Raw genomic sequence first — 25,075 nt, forward strand, 5'->3', positions numbered from 1 at the left:
GCTATTGGGCTCTGACGAAAGGTCATCCAGATCCAAAACATTGGCTCTATTCTCTCTCCACAGATGCTGTCAGACCTGCTGAGATTTTCCAGCATTTTCTGATTTTGTTGAGTTCTAAAAACCTAATTGGTTTCACTGATATTCTTCAGGAAGAGAAACTTGATGTCCTTACAGATAAACATGGTCCAGATGTCATATCATGTCTCTGAACTGTTTCCTAAAGTGGCCACCTGGCTGTATCAAACTGGTTTATAGAATCCCTCCAGTACAGAAGGAGGCCATTCGGCCCATCGAGTCTGCACTGACCACAATCCCACCCAGGCCTTATTCCCGTAACACTGCACATTTACTCTGCTAATCCCCCTGACATTAGGGTCAATTTAGCATGGCCAATCCACCGAACCTACACATCTTTGGGCTGTGAGATGAAACTGGAGCATTGAGGGAATGGGGAAACCCACACAGACATAGGGAGAACGTACAAATTCCACACACAGTGACCTGAGGCCGGAATCGAACCCTGGTCCTTGGTGCTGCAAGGCAGCAGTGATAAACACTGTGCCACAGTGCCACCCACATTTGAAAAGAGAAACTAAGGATTGGGCTATAATCTCCAAGACACCGGTCTGGTCTGAGCTCCCGATATCCCCAGAATCAACAGGGAAACAGCAATGACTCAAATTCAAGCCTTGGGTGAAAAACATAACAACAGTGGAGAGTGATGATTTTTGCCTCACAGTTTGGATTGTGAACACAGTCTGATTTTATTAGTTAGGCAATGTGGATACACAACAGTTAAACACTGTAAATGCCCATCTTAATCAAGGGCAATGTTTACAATCGCATTAATTGCATTGAATGAAAGGACAGGATCCGTATCCCAGGAGTTGTGGTCATTGGAAGGCAATGCAGTGATTAACCCAGAGCCTCTGGTTGCTGATTCTGCTTAGTGTTGTTTTCTCCGGAATGAGCAGCCTACAGCAAAGAGAAAAGAGATTCATTACAAAACACTGCCGTAGACAAGTCGGGCCGATTGGCCTGTTTCTGTTCCGTGCTAAGTATGTAATTACCTTATGCTGGTTTGGGAATCTGATTACAATCCTTGCACCAAAATGATTTGGTCAAATTTTTTGCTCTATTTGATTTTGTTGTTTTCTCGAATCCCACGACATCTGTCACTCACGGGTGAAAGATTTGATCGTGCTTTCTACGTACCGAGAGCTTCAGTCAGTTTAGTTATAATTGTAACCTCAACTGTTCCAATACCCACACGCTGTCTCATATCCTCACTCACATGGAGCCTCGCTCACTGTATCTGCCATCTTCTTTCATTAATTTTCACCATCACAGAGCACAACACAGCGGCACTCAAATACTGCCAGGTAAACTTTTAAAATGGGTCAGCTCAGGCTCATGGACTGGGTCAGCTCAGGCTCACGGACTGGGTCAGCCCGGGGTCACCGGGACTGGGTCAGCCCGGGGTCACCGGGACTGGGTCAGCTCGGGGTCACCGGGACTGGGTCAGCACGGGGTCACCGGGACTGGGTCAGCCCGGGGTCACCGGGACTGGGTCAGCTCGGGGTCACCGGGACTGGGTCAGCTCGGGGGTCATGGGGACTGGGTCAGCTCCGGGGCCACGGGGACTGGGTCAGCTCAGGGTCACAGGGACTGGGTCAGCTCGGGGGTCATGGGGACTGGGTCAGCTCGGGGGCCACGGGGACTGGGTCAGCTCAGGGACATGGGGACTGGGTCAGCTCAGGGTCACAGGGACTGGGTCAGCTCGGGGGTCATGGGGACTGGGTCAGCTCACAGACATGAGGACTGAGTCAGCTCAGGGTCACCGGGACTGGGTCAGCTCGGGGTCACTGGGACATGGGGACTGAGTCAGCTCAGGGACATGGGGACTGGGTCAGCTCAGGCTCACGGACTGGGTCCCCCCGGGGTCACCGGGACTGGGTCAGCTCAGGGTCACAGGGACTGGGTCAGCTCGGGGGCCACGGGGACTGGGTCAGCTCAGGGTCACAGGGACTGGGTCAGCTCGGGGGTCACTGGGACTATGTCAGCTCGGGGTCACCGGGGCTGGGGTCAGCTCGGGGTCACCGGGACTGGGGTCAGCTCGGGGTCACCGGGACTAGGGTCAGCTCGGGGTCACCGGGACTAGGGTCAGCTTGGGGTCATGGACTGAGTCAGTTCGGGGTCATGGACTGGGTCAGCTCTGGGTCACAGACTGGGTCAGCTCAGAGTCACAGACTGGGTCAGCTCGGGGTCACCGGGACTGGGGTCAGCTCGGGGTCACAGAGACTGGGTCAGCACACAGATGAGGTCAGCATGGGGTTATGGAGATGAGGTGGGTATGAGTGGTGGGGCAAGGGCAGGTTTCCTGCATGGAGTACATACAAATTAGTAGGAAGAGACCATTTGGGTCTTTAAGCCTGTTCTGCCATTCAATGAGATCATGGCTGATCTGATCATAACCTCAACCCCATATTCGTGTTATTTGGGCCATTTCTTTGATTATTTAACAGGGAAACAAACTGAAGAGATTGAAGTTTACTGCACCCACTTTAAAAAATTCATACCTGGGGAGTGGGTGCCGCTGGCAAGGCCGGCATTTGTTACCCATTCCAAATGCCCTAGAGCTGAATACTTGGCTAGGTCATTTCAGAGTCAACCACATTGCTGTGGCTTTGAAGTCACATGTAGGCCAGACCGGGTAAGGACGGCAGATTTCCTTCCCTAACGGACATTGGTGAACATTAGGGCATTTTAATGACAATCGATGATTTTATTCCTGAAACTAACTTTCAATTCCAGCTGCCATGGTGGAATTTGAACCCAGGTTCCAGAGCATTACGCTGGGTCTCTGGATTACTAGTCTAATGACCATATCACCACCTCTCCACGACCTCCACCCTTTAGTAATCCAAAGCTAATGCTCTGAAGACAAATGTCTTGAGACCACCTTATATGACTCAGAGTCACACATTTTCTGATTTAGAATACAATCACAGAATTGTTACAGCACTGATGGTGGCCATTTGGCCCAGTGTATCTATGAGGAGAAATTCACAAACTGTCCCCCATCCTCTCCTCATTCCTCTTTTTCAGGTATTTCAAGAATATAGAGAGATGAATGGCACCGAAGGAGGCCACTCTGCCCATTGCGTCTGCACTGGCCAGAAATCAAGGAACTCATCTCATTTCATTTTGAGCACTTGGTCTGTAGCCCTGGAGTTGACAGGATGTCTGATGAGGCACCTTTCTAATGAGTTGAGGGTTTCTGGTGCTGCCACCTTTTTACACTTGTGTGGAACACGCCGGGTGGTTATATCATATGAAAGGGGCTATAGAAATACATTTTTATTTCAAATTACTCAAAAAATATTTTTTGATCAACCCGTAACCCTCAGCAGCTTTGAATGTGAAAAAGAGCAGCATCTATGTCCCAAATGTTCTTCACCTACCTTCTGTGAGCCTGGCCTTGCCCCCAGTGGGCTGACACAGAACCGTGGAACAGCCAACACACAATACGACAGTCTGAGCATGACTGAACACTGTTGTGATCTTGTAGCAGCCTGAAAAAGGAAACACACAAATGCTGTCACTGTGTTACTGATAAAGGACCACACAGACATTCCTTCCAGCTCTGAGCGATTCCCACACTGTGTCAGCCATCTCTCAGTGGATAGCACTCTACTTCTAAGTCAGAAGGTTGTGGTTCAAACCCCACTCCAGACGTCTGAGCATAAATTCAAGGCTGACACTCTCATAGAATCTCTACAGTGCAAAAAAAAGCCATTCAGCCCACTGAGTCTGCACCAACTCTCAGAAGTAGCATCACACCCTGGTCCTCTCTTCCAATCTATCCCACAACCCCGCACATTTACCATGGCCAATCCATCTAACCCAACACATCTTTGGAGTGCGGGAGGAAACCGGAGCACCCGGAGGAAATGCACGCAGACACGGGGAGACTGTGCGAACTCCAGGCAGACAGTGACCCAAGGCCGGAATCGAACCCGGGTCCCTGGCACTGTGAGGCAACAGTGCTAATCACCTCTTCGTCAGGTAAGTTACCTGACGAATGAGCAGCGCTCCGAAAGCTAGTGGCTTGTGCTACCAAATAAACCTGTTGGACTTTAACCTGGTGTTGTGAGACTTCTTACTGTGTTTACCCCAGTCCAACACCGGCATCTCCACATCATAATATTTATCACCCAACATTACTAAAAACAAATTATTTGTTCATTATGGCACAGTAGCACAGTGGGCGACATGGTGGCACAGTAGTTAGCACTGTTGCCTCACAGCGTCAGGGACTCAGGTTCAATTCCGGCCTCAGGTTACTGTCTGTGTGGAGTTTGCATGTTCACCCTGTGTCTGCGTGGGTTTCCTTGGGTGCTCCGGTTTCCTCCCACACTCCTTAAATGTGTGGGTTAGGTTGATTGCTCCGTAGTGTCAGGGGGATTAGCAGGGTAAATATGTAGGGATATGGGGATAGGGCCTGGGTGGGATTGTGGTCAGTGCAGACTCGACAGGCCGAATGGCCTCCTTCTGTACTGTAGGGATTCTATGATTTCAATGATCTCCTGAGTCCTTGAATCAACAAGCAAATAATTTTCATATAGCCAACAAAGAGTTTGCTCTCTCCTGTTTCCTGTACTGTATTTTGTTTTATTCTTTATAGTTACAGCACTGTTAAAGGCTAATATTTATTTATTCACTCTCAGCAATTATTGCCCATATCTAATTGCCTTGAGGGGCTTGCTTGACTACTTTAGAGAGGCAGTTAAGAGTCAAGCAGGTTGGGATCACATATCACCAGACTGGTAAGGACAGCAGCTTTTCCTGTCTAAATGGTCATTAGTGATTTAAAGAAAGGAGTGTGTTGGAACTGATCAAGCAGAGGAGGATTTGCTGCCCTGGACATGTTTGCAGAGTGGAAGACAGTCACACACCCAAGGATTTCCTGTCTGTGAGAAAGCTGGAATCAGGTGAGATCAACATTGAGGATGAAGGATAAGTGTGGCAAGTATCAGGAACCCTGATTAAGGAGGGATATTATCAGCCTTGTCACAAAGAAAAGGGAAGCATTCATAAGATCTAAATGGCTTAGGACAGATGAAGCCCTTGAAGAAAGAGTGGGCGGCACGGTAGCACAGTGGTTAGCACTGCTGCTTCACAGCTCCAGGGTCCCGGGTTCGATTCCCGGCTCAGGTCACTGTCTGTGTGGAGTTTGCACATTCTCCTCGTGTCTGCGTGGGTTTACTCCGGGTGCTCCGGTTTCCTCCCACAGTCCAAAGATGTGCGGGTTAGGTTGATTGGCCAGGTTAAAAATTGCCCCTTAGAGTCCTGGGATGCATAGGTTAGAGGGATTAGTGGGTAAATATGTGGGGGTAGGGCCTGGGTGGGATTGTGGTCGGTGCAGACTCGATGGGCCAAATGGCCTCCTTCTGCACTGTAGGGTTTCTATGATTCTATGATAATATAATAAACGTAGGAAGAAACTTAAGGAAGAAGTTAGGTGGGCTAAAGGGGTCATGAAAAGTTCTTGGCAAACAAGATTAAGGAAAGTCCTATGGCATTGTATACGTATGTAAAGAGCAAGAGGGTAGCCAGGGAAAGAGTTGATCCACTCAAGGATAGTGAAGGGAATCTATGCATGGAACCAGAGGAAATGGGCGAGATACTAAATGAATACTTTGCCTCAGTATTCACCAAAGAGAGGGACTTGATGGATGAGGAGCCGAGGGTAGAGTGTGTAGATATTCTGGGTCATGTCGATATCAAAAAGGAGGAGATATTGGGCGTCTTAAAAACCATTAAAGTCGATAACACCCCAGGGCCTGACAGGATCCAGGGCCTGACGGGATATACCCCAGAATGCTGAGGGAGGCAAGGGCGGAAATTGCTGGGGTCTTGACAGAAATCTTTGTATCCTTATTCGCTACAGATGAAGTTCCAAGGGACTGGAGGATAGCCAATGTTGTTCCATTGTTAAAAAGGGCAGCAGGGATAATCCAGGAAATTATAGGCCGGTGAGCCTTATGTCTGTTGTAGGAAAATTAATGGAAAAGATTCTTAGGGACAGGATTTACTCACATTTGGAAACAAATTGCCTTATTAGTGATAGACAGCACGGTTTTGTGAAGGGGAGGGCGTGCCTCACTAACTTGGGTTTTTTGAGGAAGTGACGAAGATGATAGATGAGGGAAAGGCAGTTGATGTTGTCCACATGGACTTCAGTAAAGCCTTTGAAAGGTACATCATGGTCGACTGGTACGAAAGGTGAAGTCACATGGGATCAGAGGCGAGCTGGCAAGTTGGATACAGAACTGGCTTAGCCATAGAAAACAGAAGGTAGCAGTAGAGGGGTGCTTTTCTGAATGGAAGGCTGTGACTAGCGGTGTTCCACAGGGATCAGTTCTGGGACCTTTGGTGTTCATAGTTTATATAAATAACTTGGAGAAAAATGTAGCTGCTCTGATTAGTAAGTTCGCAGACGACACAAAAATTGGTGGCGTTGCGGATAGTGAAGAGGATTGTCAGAGGATACAATCCTCTGCAAAATATAGACCGGTTGGAGACTTGGGCGGAGAAATGTCAGATGGATTTTAATCCGGATAAGTGTGAGGTAATGCATTTTGGAAGGTCCAATGCATGTAGGAATTATACACGAAATGGTAGAACCCTTAGGAGTATTGACAGGAAGAGAGATCTGGGTGTACATGTCCACGGATCACTGAAAGTGGCAACACAGGTGGATAAGGTTGTCAAGAAATCATACAGCATGGTTGCCTTCATCAGTCGGGGCACTGAGTATAAAAATTGGCAGGTCATGCAGCAGCTATGCAGAAGCTTAGTTAGGCCTCACTTAGAATATTGTCTCCAATTCTGGTCACCATAGAAGCAGTGGAATGGTGCGTTTCTGAATGGAGGGCTGTGACAAGTGGCGTTCCTCAGGGATCAGTGCTGGGACCTTTGCTTTTGTAATATATATAAATGATTTGGAAGAAAATGTAACTGGTTCGATTAGTAAGTTTGCGGATGACACAAAGGTTGGTGGATTTGTGGATGGTGATGAGGACCATCAGAGGATACAGCAGGATATAGACTGGTTGGAGACTTGGGCGAAAAAATGGCAGATGCAGTTTAATCCGGACAAATGTGAGGTAATGCATTTTGGAGGGTCTAATACAGATAGGAAATATACGGTAAATGGCAGAACCCTTAAGAGTATTGATAGGCAAAGGGATCTGGGGGTGTACAGGTACACAGGTCACTGAAAGTGGCAATGCAGGTGGAGAAGGTAGTCAAGAAGGCATACGGCATGCTTACCTTCATCGGCCGGGGTATTGAGTTTAAAAATTGGCAAGTCATGTTGCAGCTTTATAGAACGTTAGTTAGGCCGCACTTGGAATATAGTGTTCAATTCTGGTCGCCACACTACCAGAAGGATGTGGAGGCTTTGGAGAGGGTACAGAAAAGATTTACCAGGATGTTGCCTGGTATGGAGGGCATTAGCTATGAGGAGAGGTTGGAGAAACTTGGTTTGTTCTCACTGGAACGACGGAGGTTGAGGGGAGACCTGATAGAAGCCTACAAGGTTATGAGGGGCATGGACAGAGTGGATAGTCAGAAGCTTTTTCCCAGGGTGGAAGAGTCAATTACGAGGGGGCACAGGTTTAAGGTGCAAGGGGCAAGGTTTAAAGGAGATGGACGAGGCAAGTTTTTTTACACAGAGGGTAGTGGGTGCCTGGAACTCACTGCCCAGGGAGATAGTGGAAGCAGATACGATAGTGACTTTTAAGGGGTGTCTTGACAAATACATGAATAGGATGGGAATAGAGAGAGATATGGTCCCGGGAAGTAGGGGGTCTTAGTTCAGGAATGCAGTATGGTCAATGCAGGCTCAGAGGGCTAAAGGGCCTGTTCCTGTGCTATAATTTTGTTTGTTCTTTGTTATAGGTGTACCTACACCACATGGACTGCGTCTGTTCAAGAAAGCAGCTCACCACCATCTTGTCAAGGGCAATTAGGGGCAGGTAGTAAATGTTGGCCTAGCCAGCAGTGCCCACAACCCATGAAAAATAGAAAAAAAATCACTCTGGGGCTTTGGTCTCACCTGAGACCCGAGTTCAATTCCGACCTTGGATGACTGTGTGGAGTTTGCATATTTTCCCAGTGCCTGCGCAGGTTTCCTCTGGGTGCTCCCCGGTTTGCTCCCACAGTCGAAAGATGTGTGGCTTAGGTTGATTGACCATGCTAAATTGCCCCGTAGTGTCAGGGGCACTGGCAGGGTAAATACGTGGGGTTAAGGGGATAGGGCCTTGGTGGGATTGTTTTTGGTGTAGGCTCGTTGGACTGAATAGCCTCCTTCTGTATTGTGGCGGTTCTATGATTCTATGATAAAGTTTTTTCCCTATATGTACTATGTAAACAGGCTAAAAAGATCTAAAAGTTGGAGATCTACGTGAATATCTTGGAGTCACTAAACAGCTAGTATCTTCCCAAAGTGGCCAAATCCATGAATCGGGGTGTTATTTGCTGATCGGTTGCAAAAGGAGTTCTAGAAAGATACACCATCAGGCTGTCATGACTCGATGGAGAGAGGGTTGGGAGAAGTGTCCTTGGTTAATGATTACCACAGCAATGGAACTCAAAGGTGACAGCTATTGTCTGATAAGATTCCTGACCTTGTCTGTGTGAATAAAGAGCAGCGTATTGTGGAACTGTGTAGCCACATTTCTATCAGAGACCGATAACGTGCTTTGTGGTTGTGTAAATCATATTTTTGTTGTATCGATTTTAAAGTGAAATTTTTTTTTTTACTTGAAGTATCATTTGCTTGAGTTTATGTTCAATGGCCATGGTTCTGCCTCATATTAAATTTATTGGTAATTTCTTGATTTGTCATTCAGCAAATTTTGATAATTTTGTTCTTATTTTCCCCCGTGGGGATCATGACACTGCCTATTTTATTCATGCAATCAGCTTCCACCACCTTTTCATGTGGAACATTCTAATCCTGAGAACTCTTGAGTGAAAAATAAAATTCTCATCTCCTCTCTACACCTCTGCCAATGATATTGAAGTTATGGTGTGAAATAACCATTCTACTGGTGTTCCCTTTCAATAACGAGTCATTAACCGTCTGCAATGGAACATTTCAATCTGGACCAGTTGTGAATAAATTCTATGTTGACGGTAAAAACTGAAATGATCCACAAAATTCCACCAATACCTATGTGGTTAGATATGTGTTGCTTATGTGATAGTGTGTGGGGATTTTTGTTCTGCCTTGCAGAAGGAGTGGCAAAAGGCAACGTTTAAACATTTACACTGTGGTTCCTCCTATCATAGAGCTGGATTGAACCTACCAAACAGAAATGGTTTAATGGGTGACCTTGTTGACCCCTGGCTGGGTTCCCAGATAGCCTCGTAGCCACCACAGCCATGTGCTATGTATCCTTTATCCAGTTTAAGACTCTGTTTTCAATTAAAATTCGGGACAGGGCTGGAGTTACAGGTCACTGAGATAGCTTGCTCAACCAGAAATGAGTCTGACTCTAACCACTTAAAATAACTTAGTTACTGCTGTGTCGTAATAGTGTTCGACTCACATTCACATGCACACATGTACACATGACACGTTTGAGCTATTTATGCATCATTTATCTTATTTAAGGTGAAAGTCCAAAGTAAACAGGCTCTTTACAGCTGGTGGTTAATGATCACTGTTGCATCATCTTGGTTTGTCTTCTTTGGAATTTAGACGGTTGAGGATTGAGAGGCGGTGTGGTGGTATAGTGGTCAGCACTGCTGCCTCACAGCGCCAGGCACCTGAGTTCAATTCCGGCCTTGGATGAGTGTCTCTGTGGAGTTTGCACGTTCTCCCCGTGTCTGTGTGGGTTTCCTCCGAGTGCTCCAGTTTCCTCCCACAGTCCAAAGAGGTGCAGGTTGGGTGGACTGGCCATGCTAAATTGCCCCTTAGTGTCCCAAGGTTTGTAGGTTAGATGGATTAGCCATGACAAGTGTGTGGGGTTACAGAAATAAGGCGGGGGAGAGGCCTGGGTAAGATACTCTGTCAGAGTCGGTGCACACTCGATGGACCGGATGGCCTCTTCTGTACTGTAGGGATTCTATGATCTGGTCAACTTGGTTAACATGATAAAGAGATGTGAGAGGAAGGAGGAAGTCAAGAACAAGGAGGTATAATATTAAAATTCGTGCCAGGATTGACATCAGACAGCACCTAATCTTGGAAATCTGGAATTCTCTCCCCTAACAGGCTGTGGATGCAGGGAATGCAGGGAGTGGGCTGGCAGTCAAAAATTTCAGTTAATTTCTTCCGTGAGGTTATTAAGGAATATGGAACATAGATGGGTAACAGATTTGCAATACAGATCAACCATAATGAATGGCCAGTTCTTGTGTAACTCCACTTTTTAACAAAGAGCTGGGAGTTGTTAGGTTGCCTGCTGATGTAGATTGATCAAAATACATGACTAACCTGCTCCCAGATATCTCCAGCTCCAAACTAGTGGCTGCACTCTTAGTTCTCCTCATTCCCTAGCAATATCAGTCAATGGTAACGTTTCCACCTGACAGCATCAGTGTACAAATCTTATCAAAATACCATGTTGTTAACCATGGCAATGCATTTTTATTTGATCAAGTTATTTCAATAACTTTGAGCCCCAACTGTAATGATTTTGTTGAACTAGCCTCACTAAATTCTGTCAGCAGATGGGTTTGGTAGCTTTGTAATTTGTGCTTCTAGATTAGCAAACCCAGAGGGTTGAGAGTTCACATGCAAGTTCCAGAAACACAAAGTGGTTCACAATTAAATTAAATAAGGTGGACGTAAAATTATCAGCAGAATTGAACAAGGTGAGAGGGAGTGGAAGGGCTATAGTGAGAAGACAATGATTTATATTCCTGTGTTATAATCACAGCCTGTTGGGGAGAATAGGGACTGTACCTGGGCACTTGACATCCATGAAATAAGAATTGGGGCTTTGCACCAAACGTTTTTTCTTGTGCTGCTTCCGTTCTGCTTCAGGAGACGGGTTCAGCAAATCTTTGGCCAACTGCAAGATGTAAGAGAAAGAAAATGACATTTTAACCTCACCGTTCAAAATGGGCAGAAGAGAAACAAACTCACAATGAAGAGGGAAGAGATATTGAAACCAGGTGAGATTTTAAAACAGTGAGGTGCCAAAATCTGCCTGGTTTTCCAACAGATCTTAGTTACAGAAACTCAAAATTCCTGAATTTTTCTATGGGATTATGGTATTCTGGAGAAAAAATAATCTTCCATTTTCAGAGCACCTTTCACAGCCTGTGTGATGTCCTAAAGCACTTTACAGCCAATCCACCACAGACACTTACATGGAGGAAACACAACATGCAATTTGTGATGTTGGTTGAAGAATAAAAACTGGCCAGAACAGCGAGAACTTCCCTGTTCATATCTGACGTATATTGCTGACACACAGGTATGCTCAATGGTCAATGTTTGTAGCTCATGTGATCGCCAACTTGTTATTCGCCACCAAAGGCCTATTATACTTTCCACCACCAACTGCAGGCTCCCCACCTCCCCCACTACTCCCCAACACCCAGTGCCAGTGATTGAAACAGAAAACCAGGTCCACATTTTATGTCACATAGAACATAGAACAGTACAGAACAGTACAGGCCCTTCGGCTCTCGATGTTGTGCCGAGCTTTGTCCGAAACCAAGATCAAGCTATCCCACTCCCTATCATTCTGGTGTGCTCCATGTGCCTATCCAATAACCGCTTGAAAGTTCCTAAAGTGTCCGACTCCACTATCACAGCAGGCAGTCCATTCCACACCCCAACCACTCTCCGAGTAAAGAACCTATCTCGGACATCCCTCCTATATCTCCCACCATGAACCTTATAGTTATGCCCCCTAGTAACGGCTACAACCACCAGAGTAAATAGTCTCTGAACATCCACTCTATCTATCCCCCTCATCATCTTATAAACCTCTATTAAGTCACCTCTCATCCTCCTCCGCTCTAAAGAGAAAAGCCCTAGCTCCCTCAACCTTTCCTCATAAGACCTACCCTCCAAACCAGGCAGCATCCTGGTAAATCTCCTCTGCACTCTTTCCAATGCTTTCACAACCTTCTTATAGTGAGGTGACCAGAACTGCACACAATATTCCAAATGTGGTCTCACCAAGGTCCTGTGCAGTTGCAGCATAACCCCACAGCTCTTAAACTCAAACCCCCTGTTAATAAACGCTAACACACTATAGGCCTTCTTTACGGCTCTATCCACTTGAGTGGCAACCTTCAGAGATCTGTGGATATGAACCCCAAGATCTCTCTGTTCCCCCACATTCCTCAGAACCCTGCCGTTGACCCTGTAATCCGCATTCAAATTTGTCCTACCAAAATGAATCACCTCGCACTTATCAGGGTTAAACTCCATCTGCCATTTTTCGGCCCAGCTCTGCATCCTATCAATGTCTCTTTGCAGCCTACAACAGCCCTCCGCCTCATCCACTACTCCACCAATCTTGGTGTCATCAGCAAATTTACTGACCCACCCTTCAGCCCCCTCCTCCAAGTCATTGATAAAAATCACAAATAGCAGAGGACCCAGCACTGATCCCTGTGGTACACTGCTGGTAACTGGTCTCCAGTCTGAAAATTTTCCATCTATCACCACCCTCTGTCTTCTATGAGGTAGCCAGTTACTTATCCAATCGGCCAAATTTCCCTCTATCCCACACCTCCTTACTTTCTTCATGAGCCGACCATGGGGAACCTTATCAAATGCCTTACTAAAATCCATGTATACGACATCAACTGCTCTACCTTCATCTACACACTTAGTTACCTCAAAGAATTCAATCAAATTTGTGAGGCAAGACTTACCCTTCACGAATCCGTGCTGACTATCCCGGATTAAGCTGCATCTTTCCAAATGGTCATAAATCCTATCCTTCAGGACCTTTTCCATTAACTTACCGACCACCGAAGTAAGACTAACCGGCCTATAATTACCAGGGTCATTCCTATTTCCTTTCTTGAACAGAGGAACAACATTCACCACTCTCCAGTCCTCTGGCACTATCCCCGTGGACAGTGAGGACCCAAAGATCAAAGCCAAAGGCTCTGCAATCTCATCCCTTGCCTCCCAAAGAATCCTAGGATATATCCCATGAATCCCACCTCATGAAAAAACATGAACTCTGGAAGTGAGGAGAACTGCTCAACACATGGAGCCTATCGAGCACATTACTCCTTGACCACAAATTCTGCTGCCCAGTTTAACAAGTCTCCTCTGATCATCAGCACCATGGAAACGTAACACAAGACAAACTCTTTGTTATCAGTTTTGTGATGCCAGCATCTAAACCCCTCACTGTTCAGAGATGAAAAAAAACCAGCCAATAAATTTACAAAAGCAAAATTCTGTGGGTGTTGGAAATCTGAAATAAAAACAGAACATTCTGGAACTCCACAGCAAGTCAGGCAGCACCTGTGGAGAGAAACGGGAGTTAATGGGGCCGATTCTCCCATCCCCATCCCGCTGCACTGCTTTTTTAGTGCAGTGGGCTGGAGACTGTAGCGGCGGCTGATTCACGCTCGGCATCCGGGCCTCCGCATGTTTCCCAGCGCCGGATTTCCAGCATCATCAGCTCCACACCGGAAATCAGTGCGGAGCTTAATAAATTATGCAGCAGCTCATTTAAATGTATTTTGAATCCTATAAGCGGACCCGGGATTTAAACCTCCAGGCACGCTCGCCTCTTCATAGAATCATAGAATCATAGAAACCCTACAGTGCAGAAGGAGGCCATTCGGCCCATCGAGTCTGCACCGACCACAATCCTACCCAGGCCCTACCCCACATATTTACCCGCTAATCCCTCTAACCTACACATCCCAGGACTCTAAGGGGCAATTTATAACCTGGCCAATCAACCTAACCTGCACATCTTTGGACTGTGGGAGGAAACCGGAGCACCCGGAGGAAACCCACGCAGACACGAGGAGAATGTGCAAACTCCACACAGACAGTGACCCGAGCCGGGAATCGAACCTGGGACCCTGGAGCTGTGAAGCAGCAGTGCTAACCACTGTGCTACCGTGCCGCTCTTCTCCCCACCCACCCCCCCAACCCTGCTGAGATGAAAGGGGGGCAATCGAGGCCCCCCAGAGAGTTGGGCCCCTGGGCATTGCCACCTTGGCAGTGCCAACTTGGGCAATGGCACTGCCAGGGGGCATCCTGTCACTGCCAACCGAGCATGGTGTAGTGCCAAGATGGCAGGGCCTAATGGGAGGCAGGGGCTGATGGGGCGGGGCTTCTGGGGGAGCTATCAGTGGGGTTGGGGGGGTCCTGCTGCCACTCTGCAGTGGTGATCAGAGGAGGAGGGAGGGAGGCGAGCGATCGGGGCTGGCCACTGAGAGGGGGAGGGGGCTTGCTGGGGGAGGGGTCGGGGCTGCAGGGGATGTCGATACTGGGGGAGGGGGTTGGAGGGGAGATGAAGAGGTCGGGGCTGGGCCCGGGGGTTGTTTGGGGGGGGGGCAGCCATCGGGCTGTAGGGGATGGCACAGCCGGTGTTGTGGGGGTTGCGGGCTGGCCAACAATGAAGCTGGCCAGCGATCGGGAGGCCGGCAGACAGGGGTCACTGCGCATGCGCCGATCTCGACGCTCACAGATCGGCGCATGTGCAGTGGCTCACTCTGCGCTCTGCTGCCGGCTTCTCCAGTGGGAATAGGCCCTGCCCACTGATTTTTATCGTGATTCATGCTTGTGCAGTCGGCAGTGCACAGAGTGTGGGAGATTCTTCTCTGAACTCCTGCTGAAAAAACCAGCTTGATTTACTCCAGTTTTATGCAAATCCGACACTCAGAATGTTTTTGGGAGAATCCCACCCAATGTTTCAGGTCGATGACTTTCATCTGAATGGCTAACAACGTTTCTGCTTTGTCTGTGCTCCAGTGGCCCTGGAGATCGAGAAGGTGGTGCCCAACTGTTGTGACTAATAGGCACATCAGGTATAGACAGAGTATCAATACTTTTGCCCACACACTGATTTAGTTACTGTTTGTGTGACATACATAGTTATCTACTGTTTATTTTACTTGTAATGCCCTGGGTTACTTGCCTAAATGTTTTACAGTTCTTGTCTGGTGACATTCAGCCAACTCAGTATCAACCCTACAGATGTCAGAAAAATGGTTTAACAGTGTGAGACAGTGAGTTCACACTCAACATATTTTGTATCAGAATGAGGTTTCACACACGTGTGATGTTAGGTTGGGTGTGAGGGCCGGAGCTGACTCCAATGTCTGAACTTTCTCCAAAAGGAGTCGTGCTTCACTTTGTTCAGTGGCCCAGACTCCAAAATCAGGGCATATTTACATTAACGCTGCAAACAGGAGTGACGGATTTGGTCTCCAATCAGTGGTCATGCACTCATATGGCTTCCTTTGCAAGTGACCTAATGGTGGGTTTAGAAACAATAAGGAGAAAACTCAACAGACACTTGGAGAGGTATGAGCTAATTGAGGAAATCATGATGTGGAGATGCCCGCGTTGGACTGGGGTAAACACAGTAAGAAGTCTCACAACACCAGGTTAAAGTCCAACAGGTTTATTTGGTAGCAAACGCCATTCCAATCATTATTCTGTCAATTGAGTTTGTGTCTTTAGAAATCATAGAAACCCTACAGTGCAGAAGGAGGCCATTTGGCCCATCGAGTCTGCACCGACCACAATCCCACCCAGGTCCTAACCCCACATATTTACCCGCTAATCCCTCTAACCTACACATCCCAGGACTCTAAGGGGCAATTTATAACCTGGCCAATCAACCTAACCTGCACATCTTTGGACTGTGGGAGGAAACCGGAGCACCCGGAGGAAACCCACGCCGACACGAGGAGAATGTGCAAACTCCACACAGACAGTGACCCGAGCCGGGAATCGAACCCGGGACCCTGGAGCTGTGAAGCAGCAGTGCTAACCACTGTGCTACCGTACCGTATATAGAACATAGAACAGTACAGCACAGAACAGGCCCTTCGGCCCACGCTGTTGTGCCGAGCTTTGTCTGAAACCCAGATCAAGCTATTTCCTCCCTATCATCCCGAAGTACTCCATGTGCCTATCCAATAGCTTCTTAAATGTTCCTAAAGTTTCTGACTCCACTATCACTGCAGGCAGTCCATTCCACACCCCAACCACTCTCTGAGTAAAAAACCTACCTCGGACATCCTTCCTATATCTCCCACCATGAACCCTATAGTTATGCCCCCTAGTTACCACTCCATTCACCCGAGGAAATAGTCTTTGAACGTTCACTCTATCTATCCCCCTCACCATCTTATAAACCTCTATCAAGTCTCCTCTCAACCTCCTCTGCTCCAAAGAGAAAAGCCCAAGTTCCCTCAACCTTTCCTCATAAGACCTACCCTCCAAACCAGGCAGCATCCTGGTAAATCGCCTTTGCACTCTTTCCAGTGTCTCCACATCCTTCTTGTAGTGAGGTGACCAGAACTGCACACAATATTCCAAATGTGGTCTCACCAAGGTCCTGTACAGTTGCAGCATAACCCCACGGCTCTTAAACTCAAACCCCCTGTTAATGAACGCCAACAAACTATAGGCCTTCTTCACGGCTCTATCCACTTGAGTGGCAACCTTCAGAGATCTATGGATATGAACCCCAAGATCTCTCTGTTCCTCCACATTCTTCAGAACCCTACCTTTGACCCTGTAATCCACATTTAAATTTGTCCTACCAAAATGAATCACCTCGCATTTGTCAGGGTTAAACTCCATTTGCCATTTTTCAGCCCAGCTCTGCATCCTATCTATATCTCTTTGCAGCCTACAACAGCCCTCCACCTCATCCACTACTCCACCAATCTTGGTGTCATCAGCAAATTTACTGATCCACCCTTCAGCCCCCTCCTCCAAGTCATTTATAAAAATTACAAATAGCAGAGGACCAAGCACTGATCCCTGTGGCACTCCGCTGGTAACCGGTTTCCAGTCCGAAAATTTTCCATCCACCACCACCCTCTGTCTTCTGTTAGATACAGTAAGAAGTCTCACAACACCAGGTTAAAGTCCAACAGGTTTATTTGGTAGCAAATACCATAAGCTTTCGGAGCAATGTTCCTTCGTCAGATGGAGGGGTCTCAGACCACTCCATCTGACGAAGGAGCATTGCTCCGAAAGCTTATGGTATTTGCTACCAAATAAACCTGTTGGACTTTAACCTGGTGTTGTGAGACTTCTTACTGTGCTTACCCCAGTCCAACGCCGGCATCTCCACATCATTCTGTTAGATAGCCAGTTACCTATCCAATCGGCCAAACTTCCCTCTATCCCACACATCCTTACTTTCTTCATAAGCCGACCGTGGGGGACTTTATCAAACGCCTTACTAAAATCCATGTATATGACATCAACTGCACTACCTTCATCTACACACTTAGTTACCTCCTCAAAAAATTCTATCAAATTTGTGAGGCAAGACTTGCCCTTCACAAATCCGTGCTGACTATCCCGGATTAAGCTGCATCTTTCTAAATGGTCGTAAATCCTATCCCTAAGGACCTTTTCCATCAACTTACCGACCACCGAAGTAAGACTAACCGGCCTATAATTACCAGGGTCATTTCTATTCCCTTTCTTAAACAGAGGAACCACATTCGCCACTCTCCAGCCCTCTGGCACCACCCCCATGGACAGTGAGGACGCAAAGATCAATGCCAAAGGCTCTGCTATCTCATCCCTTGCCTCCCAAAGAATCCTAGGATATATTTCATCAGGCCCAGGGGACTTATCAACTTTCAGTTTATTCAAAATTGCTAGTACATCTTCCCTCCGAACATCTACTTCCTCCAGCCTATCAGCCTGTGACACCCTCTCTTCCTCAAAAACATGGCCCCTCTCCTTGGTGAACACCGAAGAAAAGTATTCATTCATCACCTCTCCTATCTCTTCTGACTCCATGCACAAATTCCCACTGCCATCCTTGACCGGCCCCAGCCTCACCCTGGTCATTCTTTTATTCCTCACATAAGAGTAAAAAGCCTTGGGGTTTTCCTTGATCCGATCCACCAAGGACTTCTCATGCCCCCTCCTAGCTCTCCTAAGCCCCTTTTTCAGCCCTGTTTGTGAACAGAACTCCCACTTACTTGATGAAGGAGCAAGTGGCTAGTGGCCAAATAAACCTGTTGGACTTTAGCCTGGTGTTGTTAGACTTCTTATTAATTGAGGAAAGCCAGCAGGGATTTGTAAAAGGCTTATGCTTGAATAATCTAATTTCATTTTTATTAAGTACCAGGGAAGATTGATGAAGGAAATGAAATGGAGGTTGTATATATAGATTTTGAGAAAACATTTGACAAGGTGTCATCTAAAAGACTGGTTAACCAAACTGAGGCTCCTGGATTTCTCTGAAATGGTTTAAGGAGCAAAAAACAGTAAGTCGTGGCAAATGGTTCTTTGTCCGGCTGGTGGATAGTAGACGGTTACCTTTCTCAAACCACAGTGCAAGGAACGCTGCTTTTCTGATGTATATATAAATGATCTGAATATTGGCATCCAGAGTAAAATTTTACAATCTGTCAATAATACCAAACATCAGGAGTGCAAGAGTGAGGGTGATGTAACAGGACATACTTAAGCTGGCAGAATGGGCAGGCAAGTTGCAGGTGAAATTGACCACAGAATTCAGATGCATTTTGGCAGAACGGATAGAGAAAGGCAATACTGAGTTAATTTCAGTTCCAAAGAGTGTGCAGGGACAGAGGGACCTCTAAAGATCTTTGAAGGTCAAAGGAAATATGGAGAGTGTTTCATAAAGCAGGGAAGTCATGCTGAACCTTTGTAAAGCTCCAGTTAGGTCACAACTAGAATATGTGCCCAGTTCTGGTCCAGATTTTAGGAAGGATGTAAGGGTCCAACTGAGGGTGCAGAGGAGATTCAATAGAATGGTTCCAGGGATGAAGGACTTTAGCTTTAAATTAGGTTGTAGAAGCTCGAGTTGTTTTCTTTGGTGCAAAAGAGATTATAACAGTCTCAGATAAGGAGATAAAGGATCCACCCAGAGAAAACCCATGCAGACACGGGGAGAACGTGCAAACTCCACACAGACAGTGATCCGAGGCCGGGAATAGAACTCGGGTCCCTGGCGCTGTGAGGCAGCAGTGCTAACCACTGTGCCACCGTGCCAGTGATGATCTCCAGTCTCCCGCATGGCAGGCTTGTGGTTTCTTGAATGGATTTGATACTTCAAAATTGAAGTTAATCCCATTGGCTGATGGTTCAAGTACTGGGCAGACAGATTTTGTTTGAAAAAAAGATGCATGGTGAATGAGAGGAAGTGTTTTATTTCATCAAAAGTGGTCACGACCTGAAACTCACTAACCATGAGTGTGGTGGAAGTGGAGGTGATCAATGATTTCAAAAGGATATTGGATGGCCACTTGAGGCAAATTAGCTTATTGGGATACAGAATTGAGCCAGGATACAGTAGTGACTAGATTACTCTACAGGGAGCTAGCATGGGTTTGATGAGCTGAATGGGCTCCTATCCCAAAATCTCTCTGTGGCTCTATCACATTGTTGCTGCCATTGTTCCATCTACGTATGATGGAATTGCAGCAAATCAAATCTATTGGTGATGAGGGACTTCCAGATCTGTGAAAGGCAGGTTGTGCCATAAGTACCGCATATGAGGTGGTTATCAGGTTATCATGGACAGAACATATGTGCGATCAAGTACTGCCTGTGTTCAGTATGTTTTGTGTGGAAGGAGTGTGTATATCAATTAAATAATTAATCATCAAGCTTTGTGATTTTAAAAAATACAAAAGGATATTTATGCTCACATATTTACCCTAAATTACTGCAACATCTCACATACTCATTCTTACACATACACAAAGAGTAGATACAGATAACAATGACTCGCTTTTACAGATTACAGGTAATTCCATCTCTAATTTTTTTAGAAACTCTACAGTACAGAAGGAGGCCATTCGGACCATCGAGTCTGCACTGACAACAATCCCACCCAGGCCCTTTCCCCGTAACCCCACATATTTACCTTGTTAATCCCCCTGACACTAAGGGGCAATTTATCATGGCCAAATAACCTAACCTGCAAATCTTTGGACTGTGGGAGGAAACCGGAGCACCCGGAGGAAACACACGCAGACACGAGGAGAATGTGCAAACTCCACACAGACAGTGACCCGAGCCGGGAATCAAACCCAGGTCCCTGGCGCTGTGAGGCAGCAGTGCCAACCACTGTGCCACCATGCCGGTGATGATCTCCAGTCTCCCACATGGCAGGATTGTGGTTTCTTGAATGGATTTGATATTTTAAAATTGAAGCGAGGAGTCTTGTAAAGTGAAGGATTCACATCAGGTTGTGAGGTTTCTTGTAGTCCAATATTGAGGAGGTAGGTTCTCAAGTGGACTTTGAAAAGTGGAACAGGTTAGGTGCTTTGGCTGCTTATGTCTTGCAGCTGATTTCCAACTCTGGTTCACAGACTGGTTGAACTGATGGTTCAGGTGGCTCGAGTGGTTCTGACTACAAACAGCTCTGAACTGATCAAAAAGACAATATGGCTATTCCACCACGTGACTTTTCACAAGTTCAGCATCCTTTCCAAATATAGGATGGCATTCATGTTGATTCCATATCTTGTGCTGTGGGCTAACACCTCTGAGGCTCACCCGGTCTAGTTTGGATGGGGGAAACTATCGTGAAACAATGGGAAGTTGACAATGGACAACTCACATCCATCTGCCACCAACTGAATTTTAATCTCCCCTTTAGTCAGTGTGAAACATGGGGACAGACAGTCAGGTAAATCCACATTCTTTTTGTGCTGGTCCACTGTTAGATCGGAGATGTGTGAATTTCCCAGATGGCTGTGAATGTCCATATTTAATTAGGATTTGCCTGAAGTCTAAAGTCCAAATGTCAAAAGTCATATGATTTGTGGCAGCCATTTGAACAACTTGTCCAACTTTTAAAGTATTTTCTGAAAGTTCCTAATATGATGTCGCTGTACTAGGCATGAGTGTGTTGATTTCAGAATTACCAAGCTGCTTGGACACAGATGGTCATGGTAATAAATACATACAGGCCCGCAGTTGATGCCACCATTTTCCGTGTCTCTCAGCTGTGGGCGTTGTACTAGTTGCCAGACTCTGACTAAAGTTAAAGTTTATTTATTAGTCACAAGTAAGGCTTACATTAACACTGCAATGAAGTTACTGTGAAATTCCCCAAGTCACCACAGTCCGGCGCCTGTTTGGGTCAATGCACCTAACCAGTACGTCTTTCAGAATGTGGGAGGAAACCGGAGCACCCGGAGGAAACCCACGCAGACACAGGGAGAACGTGCAAACTCCACACAGATAGTGACCCAAGCCCGGAATCGAACCCGGGTCCCTGGCGCTGTGAGGCACCAGTGCTAACCACTGGGCCACCGTGCCATCCACAGACTACCTGACTGTACAGAAAATCCTTAGGTATACAACTCAATTCCATGCTGCCAATGTGCCCAAACCTGTTTGATGAGTACCAACATTCTTTGCCTCTCGATTTGATTTGCTTCAACCTGATTTTTCTTCCTGTGAGATGCCCCTGCTGATTTTATTACTCATGCCAAAGTCAATCAATATCAATTAGCTTGGGTAACCACATTAGCACAGATTCCTCTTCGCCCATACGCCATCATAGACAAACTAACTGTTTCATTGGGATCTTGCCGTGTCTATCATGTTTGCCCAGACGGCTACAGTGACTGCACTTCAAAAAGCAATCACTGCCGGAAGTTCCAAGAAGGCACTAAATAAATGTTGTGTTTTAAATTAAATGCTGTGTTTGAAGATCAGAAAATGAAACTTTGGAAAGGTGCCCATCAGGATCATTGCACAAAATATTCATCCTCAGAGAGTTTTTGGGGATTTCCAAAGCAGGATGTTGAACACGATACAAAATGAATGTGTGAGGCCGGGAGTCTCAGGTGATTGGAGCATGTAATCTGGCAAATCGGTGCAACTCAGAGAGTGGAACTGATTGTTGACTTCAGTTAGTTTTGAGCTCATGAATGGTCATTGTTCCCATTTCGAGAATCTTTGTCCCAAACAAGGGGTGAAACCATGACCAGGCAGGGGACAAGTCTAGCCCATTGCACTTGGGGTGTGCTGAGGCCTGCGATCATGGCTTGCCCAGGCTCGGGTAGAGTAAAGTCCAATGAAGTTAAACCGAGGCTTTACCTGATGCAATTTTTCAAAGGCCATTTTGGTCTTTTGGTTAAGATGAAGCATTAGATCAAGCCCGGGAGGGGGCAATGCCTCATCCTGCCAGCTTGAATCCCATTTGATTGAGCCCAAGATTGAATGCAAAGTCTTGTCTTGTCAACTTGGATCTGGTTTGTCCCTCATAAGGGGACCATGATTGGACTTAATTTGAATTGGATTTTTTGATTAGAATTAAAGACCAAAAAGAGTCACCTGGCCCTGTACAAAGGCATGATTTCAAGTTTGTTGACGACACCACCGTGTCGTGGATCTCAAACAATGATGAGACAGAGTACAGGAATGAGATAGAGAATCAGATGACGACAATAATCTCTCCCTCAATGTCAACAAAATTAAGGAGATTGTCATCGACATCAGGAAGCGTAGTGGAGAACATGCCCCTGTCTACATCAACGGGGATGAAGTAGAAATGGTCGAGAGCTTCAGGTTTTTAGATGTCCAGATCACCAACAACCTGTCCTGGTCCCCCTAAGACGACGCTACAGTTAAGAAAGCCCACGAACATCTCTACTTTCTCAGAAGACTAAGAACATTTGGCGTGTCAGCTACGACTCTCACCAACTTTTCCAGATGCACCATAGAAAGCATTCTTTCTGGTTGTATCACAGCTTGGTATGGCTCCTGCTCTGTCCAAGACACAAGAAACTACAAAATGTCATGAATGTAGGCCAATCCATCACACAAACCAGCGTCTACACTACCCGCTGTCTTAGCAAAGCAGCCAGTGTAATCAAGGACCCCACGCACCCCGGACACACACTCTTCCACCTTCTTCTGTCGGGAAAAAGATACAAAAGTCTGAGGTCACGTACCAACCGACTCAAGAACAGCTTCTTCCCTGCTGCCATCAGACTTTTAAATGGACCTACCTCACATTAAGCTGAGCTTTCTCTACACCCTAGCTATGACTATAACCCTCCGTTCTGCACTCTCTCATTTCCTTCTCTATGAACGGTATGCTTTGTCTGTATAGCGCGCAAGAAACAATACTTTTCACTGTATAGTAATACAAGTGACAATAATAAATCAAACAAGGAGACCAAGATCAGTATATTAACCAAAATGGGAAATAAAAAAAACATTTTAAAATAGATGTCTGACAAAGTTTAAAGAGTCCCCAGTGCTGGGCATCATTCCCACCCGGGGCTGATCCACGCTCCGCTCTGGCAGCATCTGGGCGAGAAGAGGAGTTAAACAGACTTTGATCTTTCTGAGCTAATCGTTCAGAAAGAGCGACTGTTTTTCTCGCTCCACATCTGTTGCCAGACCTATCGAGTATTTCCAGCAGCTTGATTTCAGATTTGCAGCATCCCCGGTGTTTTGGCTGGGAACCATTTCACTTTCGCTTTTACACGTGTCTTAAAAGTTGTGTTTCCCCCGTGCTCTTGTTTTCCGCCACATTGGGGACAAACAAGCAGGAGGGTGAAGAAGCACCGATCCCTGCTCCCCCAGGGCGATTGGGAATAATTCCAAGGAGCCTGTTTGGTCTTGGGTAGAAAGCGAGGCCTGGCTCAGTCTGACTCTGCCCAGAGTTTGGGGATTGCAGCCGCGCGGGTTACATCGTGTCTGAAATTGACACCAAATGTATCCAGTGAAATGTAGCAAGTTGCAGCACCGAACTTACCGGCATGTCCGCACACAGGATCAGACCCGATAAACTCTCCTTTAAACACGCTGAGAAAGATCGCACACACTTGCTCTCCTCTTCCAGAAACTGATGTAAACACGTGAAACTTCCGCTTCCTCTCACACTCTGAGTCTGTGGCAAAGGGCAAGAGAGACTGGCATTCTCTTCTGACAAAATTAAAGTCCCCTGGAGACTAGTGAATTAAGCTGTGAATTGAAGAGTTTGTGTTCCAGTGTCTATTACTTATACAGCTAAGTTAATAATTGTGGAAACCTACTTCCCTGATAACTCATAATACTCATAGAATCCTACAGTGCAGAAGGAGGCCATGCGGCCCATCGAGTCTGTACCGACCACAATCCCACACATTTTCCCGTAACACCACACATTTACCCTTCTAATCCCGCTGACACTAAGGGACAATTTAGCATGGCCAATCCACCTAACCCGCACATCTTTGGACTGTGGGAGGAAACCAGAGCACCCGGAGGAAACCCACGCAGACACGGGGAGAATGTGCAAACTCCACACAGACAGCGACCCAAGGCTGGAATTGATCCTGGGTCCCTGGTGCTGTGAGGCAGCAGTGCTAACCACTGTGCTACCATGCCACCCCGTGAAGCCCTTTTGTTTTAAAAGGAGCTTTTCTAACTTTATTGCCTGCTTTATAACAGGAATTACAATACATTGCAGTGAAAATTGATTGATTTGTGATTAACGGAACATACAAAGTAAGAGCAAGAGTAGGTCATTCAGCCCTTTGGGTCTACTCTGCCATTCAACAAGATCATCACTGTTTTAACTGGTCTCATCTCCACGGGGGTAATTCTCCCAGCCCGCTGGAGACATCAGCGGAGGCCGTGTAGCGAGCTCCACATTGGGCACCACGGCCTATGTCTCTGGGGCCAGGATTTCAGGCATCACCAGCTCCATGCCGGAAATTGGCACGGAGCTGATTTCCATTTTCAAATCTGCATTTTAATATCATAAGCAGATCGGTGACTGAAGTCTCTAGGCCCGCAAGCCCTCCCTCCCCACCCACCCCCTCCCCCCACACCCCCTTCCCACCACCGGGTGTTGTTCACTCCAGCAAG

The 25,075-nt window shown here is 46.6% G+C and overlaps 1 protein-coding gene across 1 annotated transcript; it reads right to left on the reverse strand.

Moving 5' to 3' along the window:
* Positions 1 to 714: 714 nt before the first annotated feature.
* On the reverse strand, positions 715 to 24,114 carry LOC144480592 (small ribosomal subunit protein eS27-like). Its single transcript, XM_078200221.1, has 4 exons — positions 23,979 to 24,114; positions 10,985 to 11,093; positions 3,465 to 3,575; positions 715 to 975 (listed from the first exon to the last, which is right to left on the reverse strand). Exons 1-4 carry the CDS (start codon positions 23,982 to 23,984, stop codon positions 947 to 949), a joined length of 255 nt encoding a protein of 84 aa, XP_078056347.1. The 5' UTR covers positions 23,985 to 24,114; the 3' UTR covers positions 715 to 946.
* Between the last annotated feature and the right edge of the window lie 961 nt (positions 24,115 to 25,075).

This window comes from Mustelus asterias, chromosome 29, assembly GCF_964213995.1.
Source record: "Mustelus asterias chromosome 29, sMusAst1.hap1.1, whole genome shotgun sequence".
NCBI classification, from domain to species: domain Eukaryota; kingdom Metazoa; phylum Chordata; class Chondrichthyes; order Carcharhiniformes; family Triakidae; genus Mustelus; species Mustelus asterias.

What these genes read in the sequence shown, in the direction of transcription:
- LOC144480592 (XM_078200221.1), bottom strand. An exon ending in CATGGATGTCAAGTGCCCAG is followed by an intron (nt 3,576 to 10,984) that starts GTACAGTCCCTA and finishes TTCCTTTTTCAG; the next exon opens with GCTGCTACAAGATCACAACA. An exon ending in CAAGGCCAGGCTCACAGAAG is followed by an intron (nt 976 to 3,464) that starts GTAGGTGAAGAA and finishes TCTTTGCTGTAG; the next exon opens with GCTGCTCATTCCGGAGAAAA.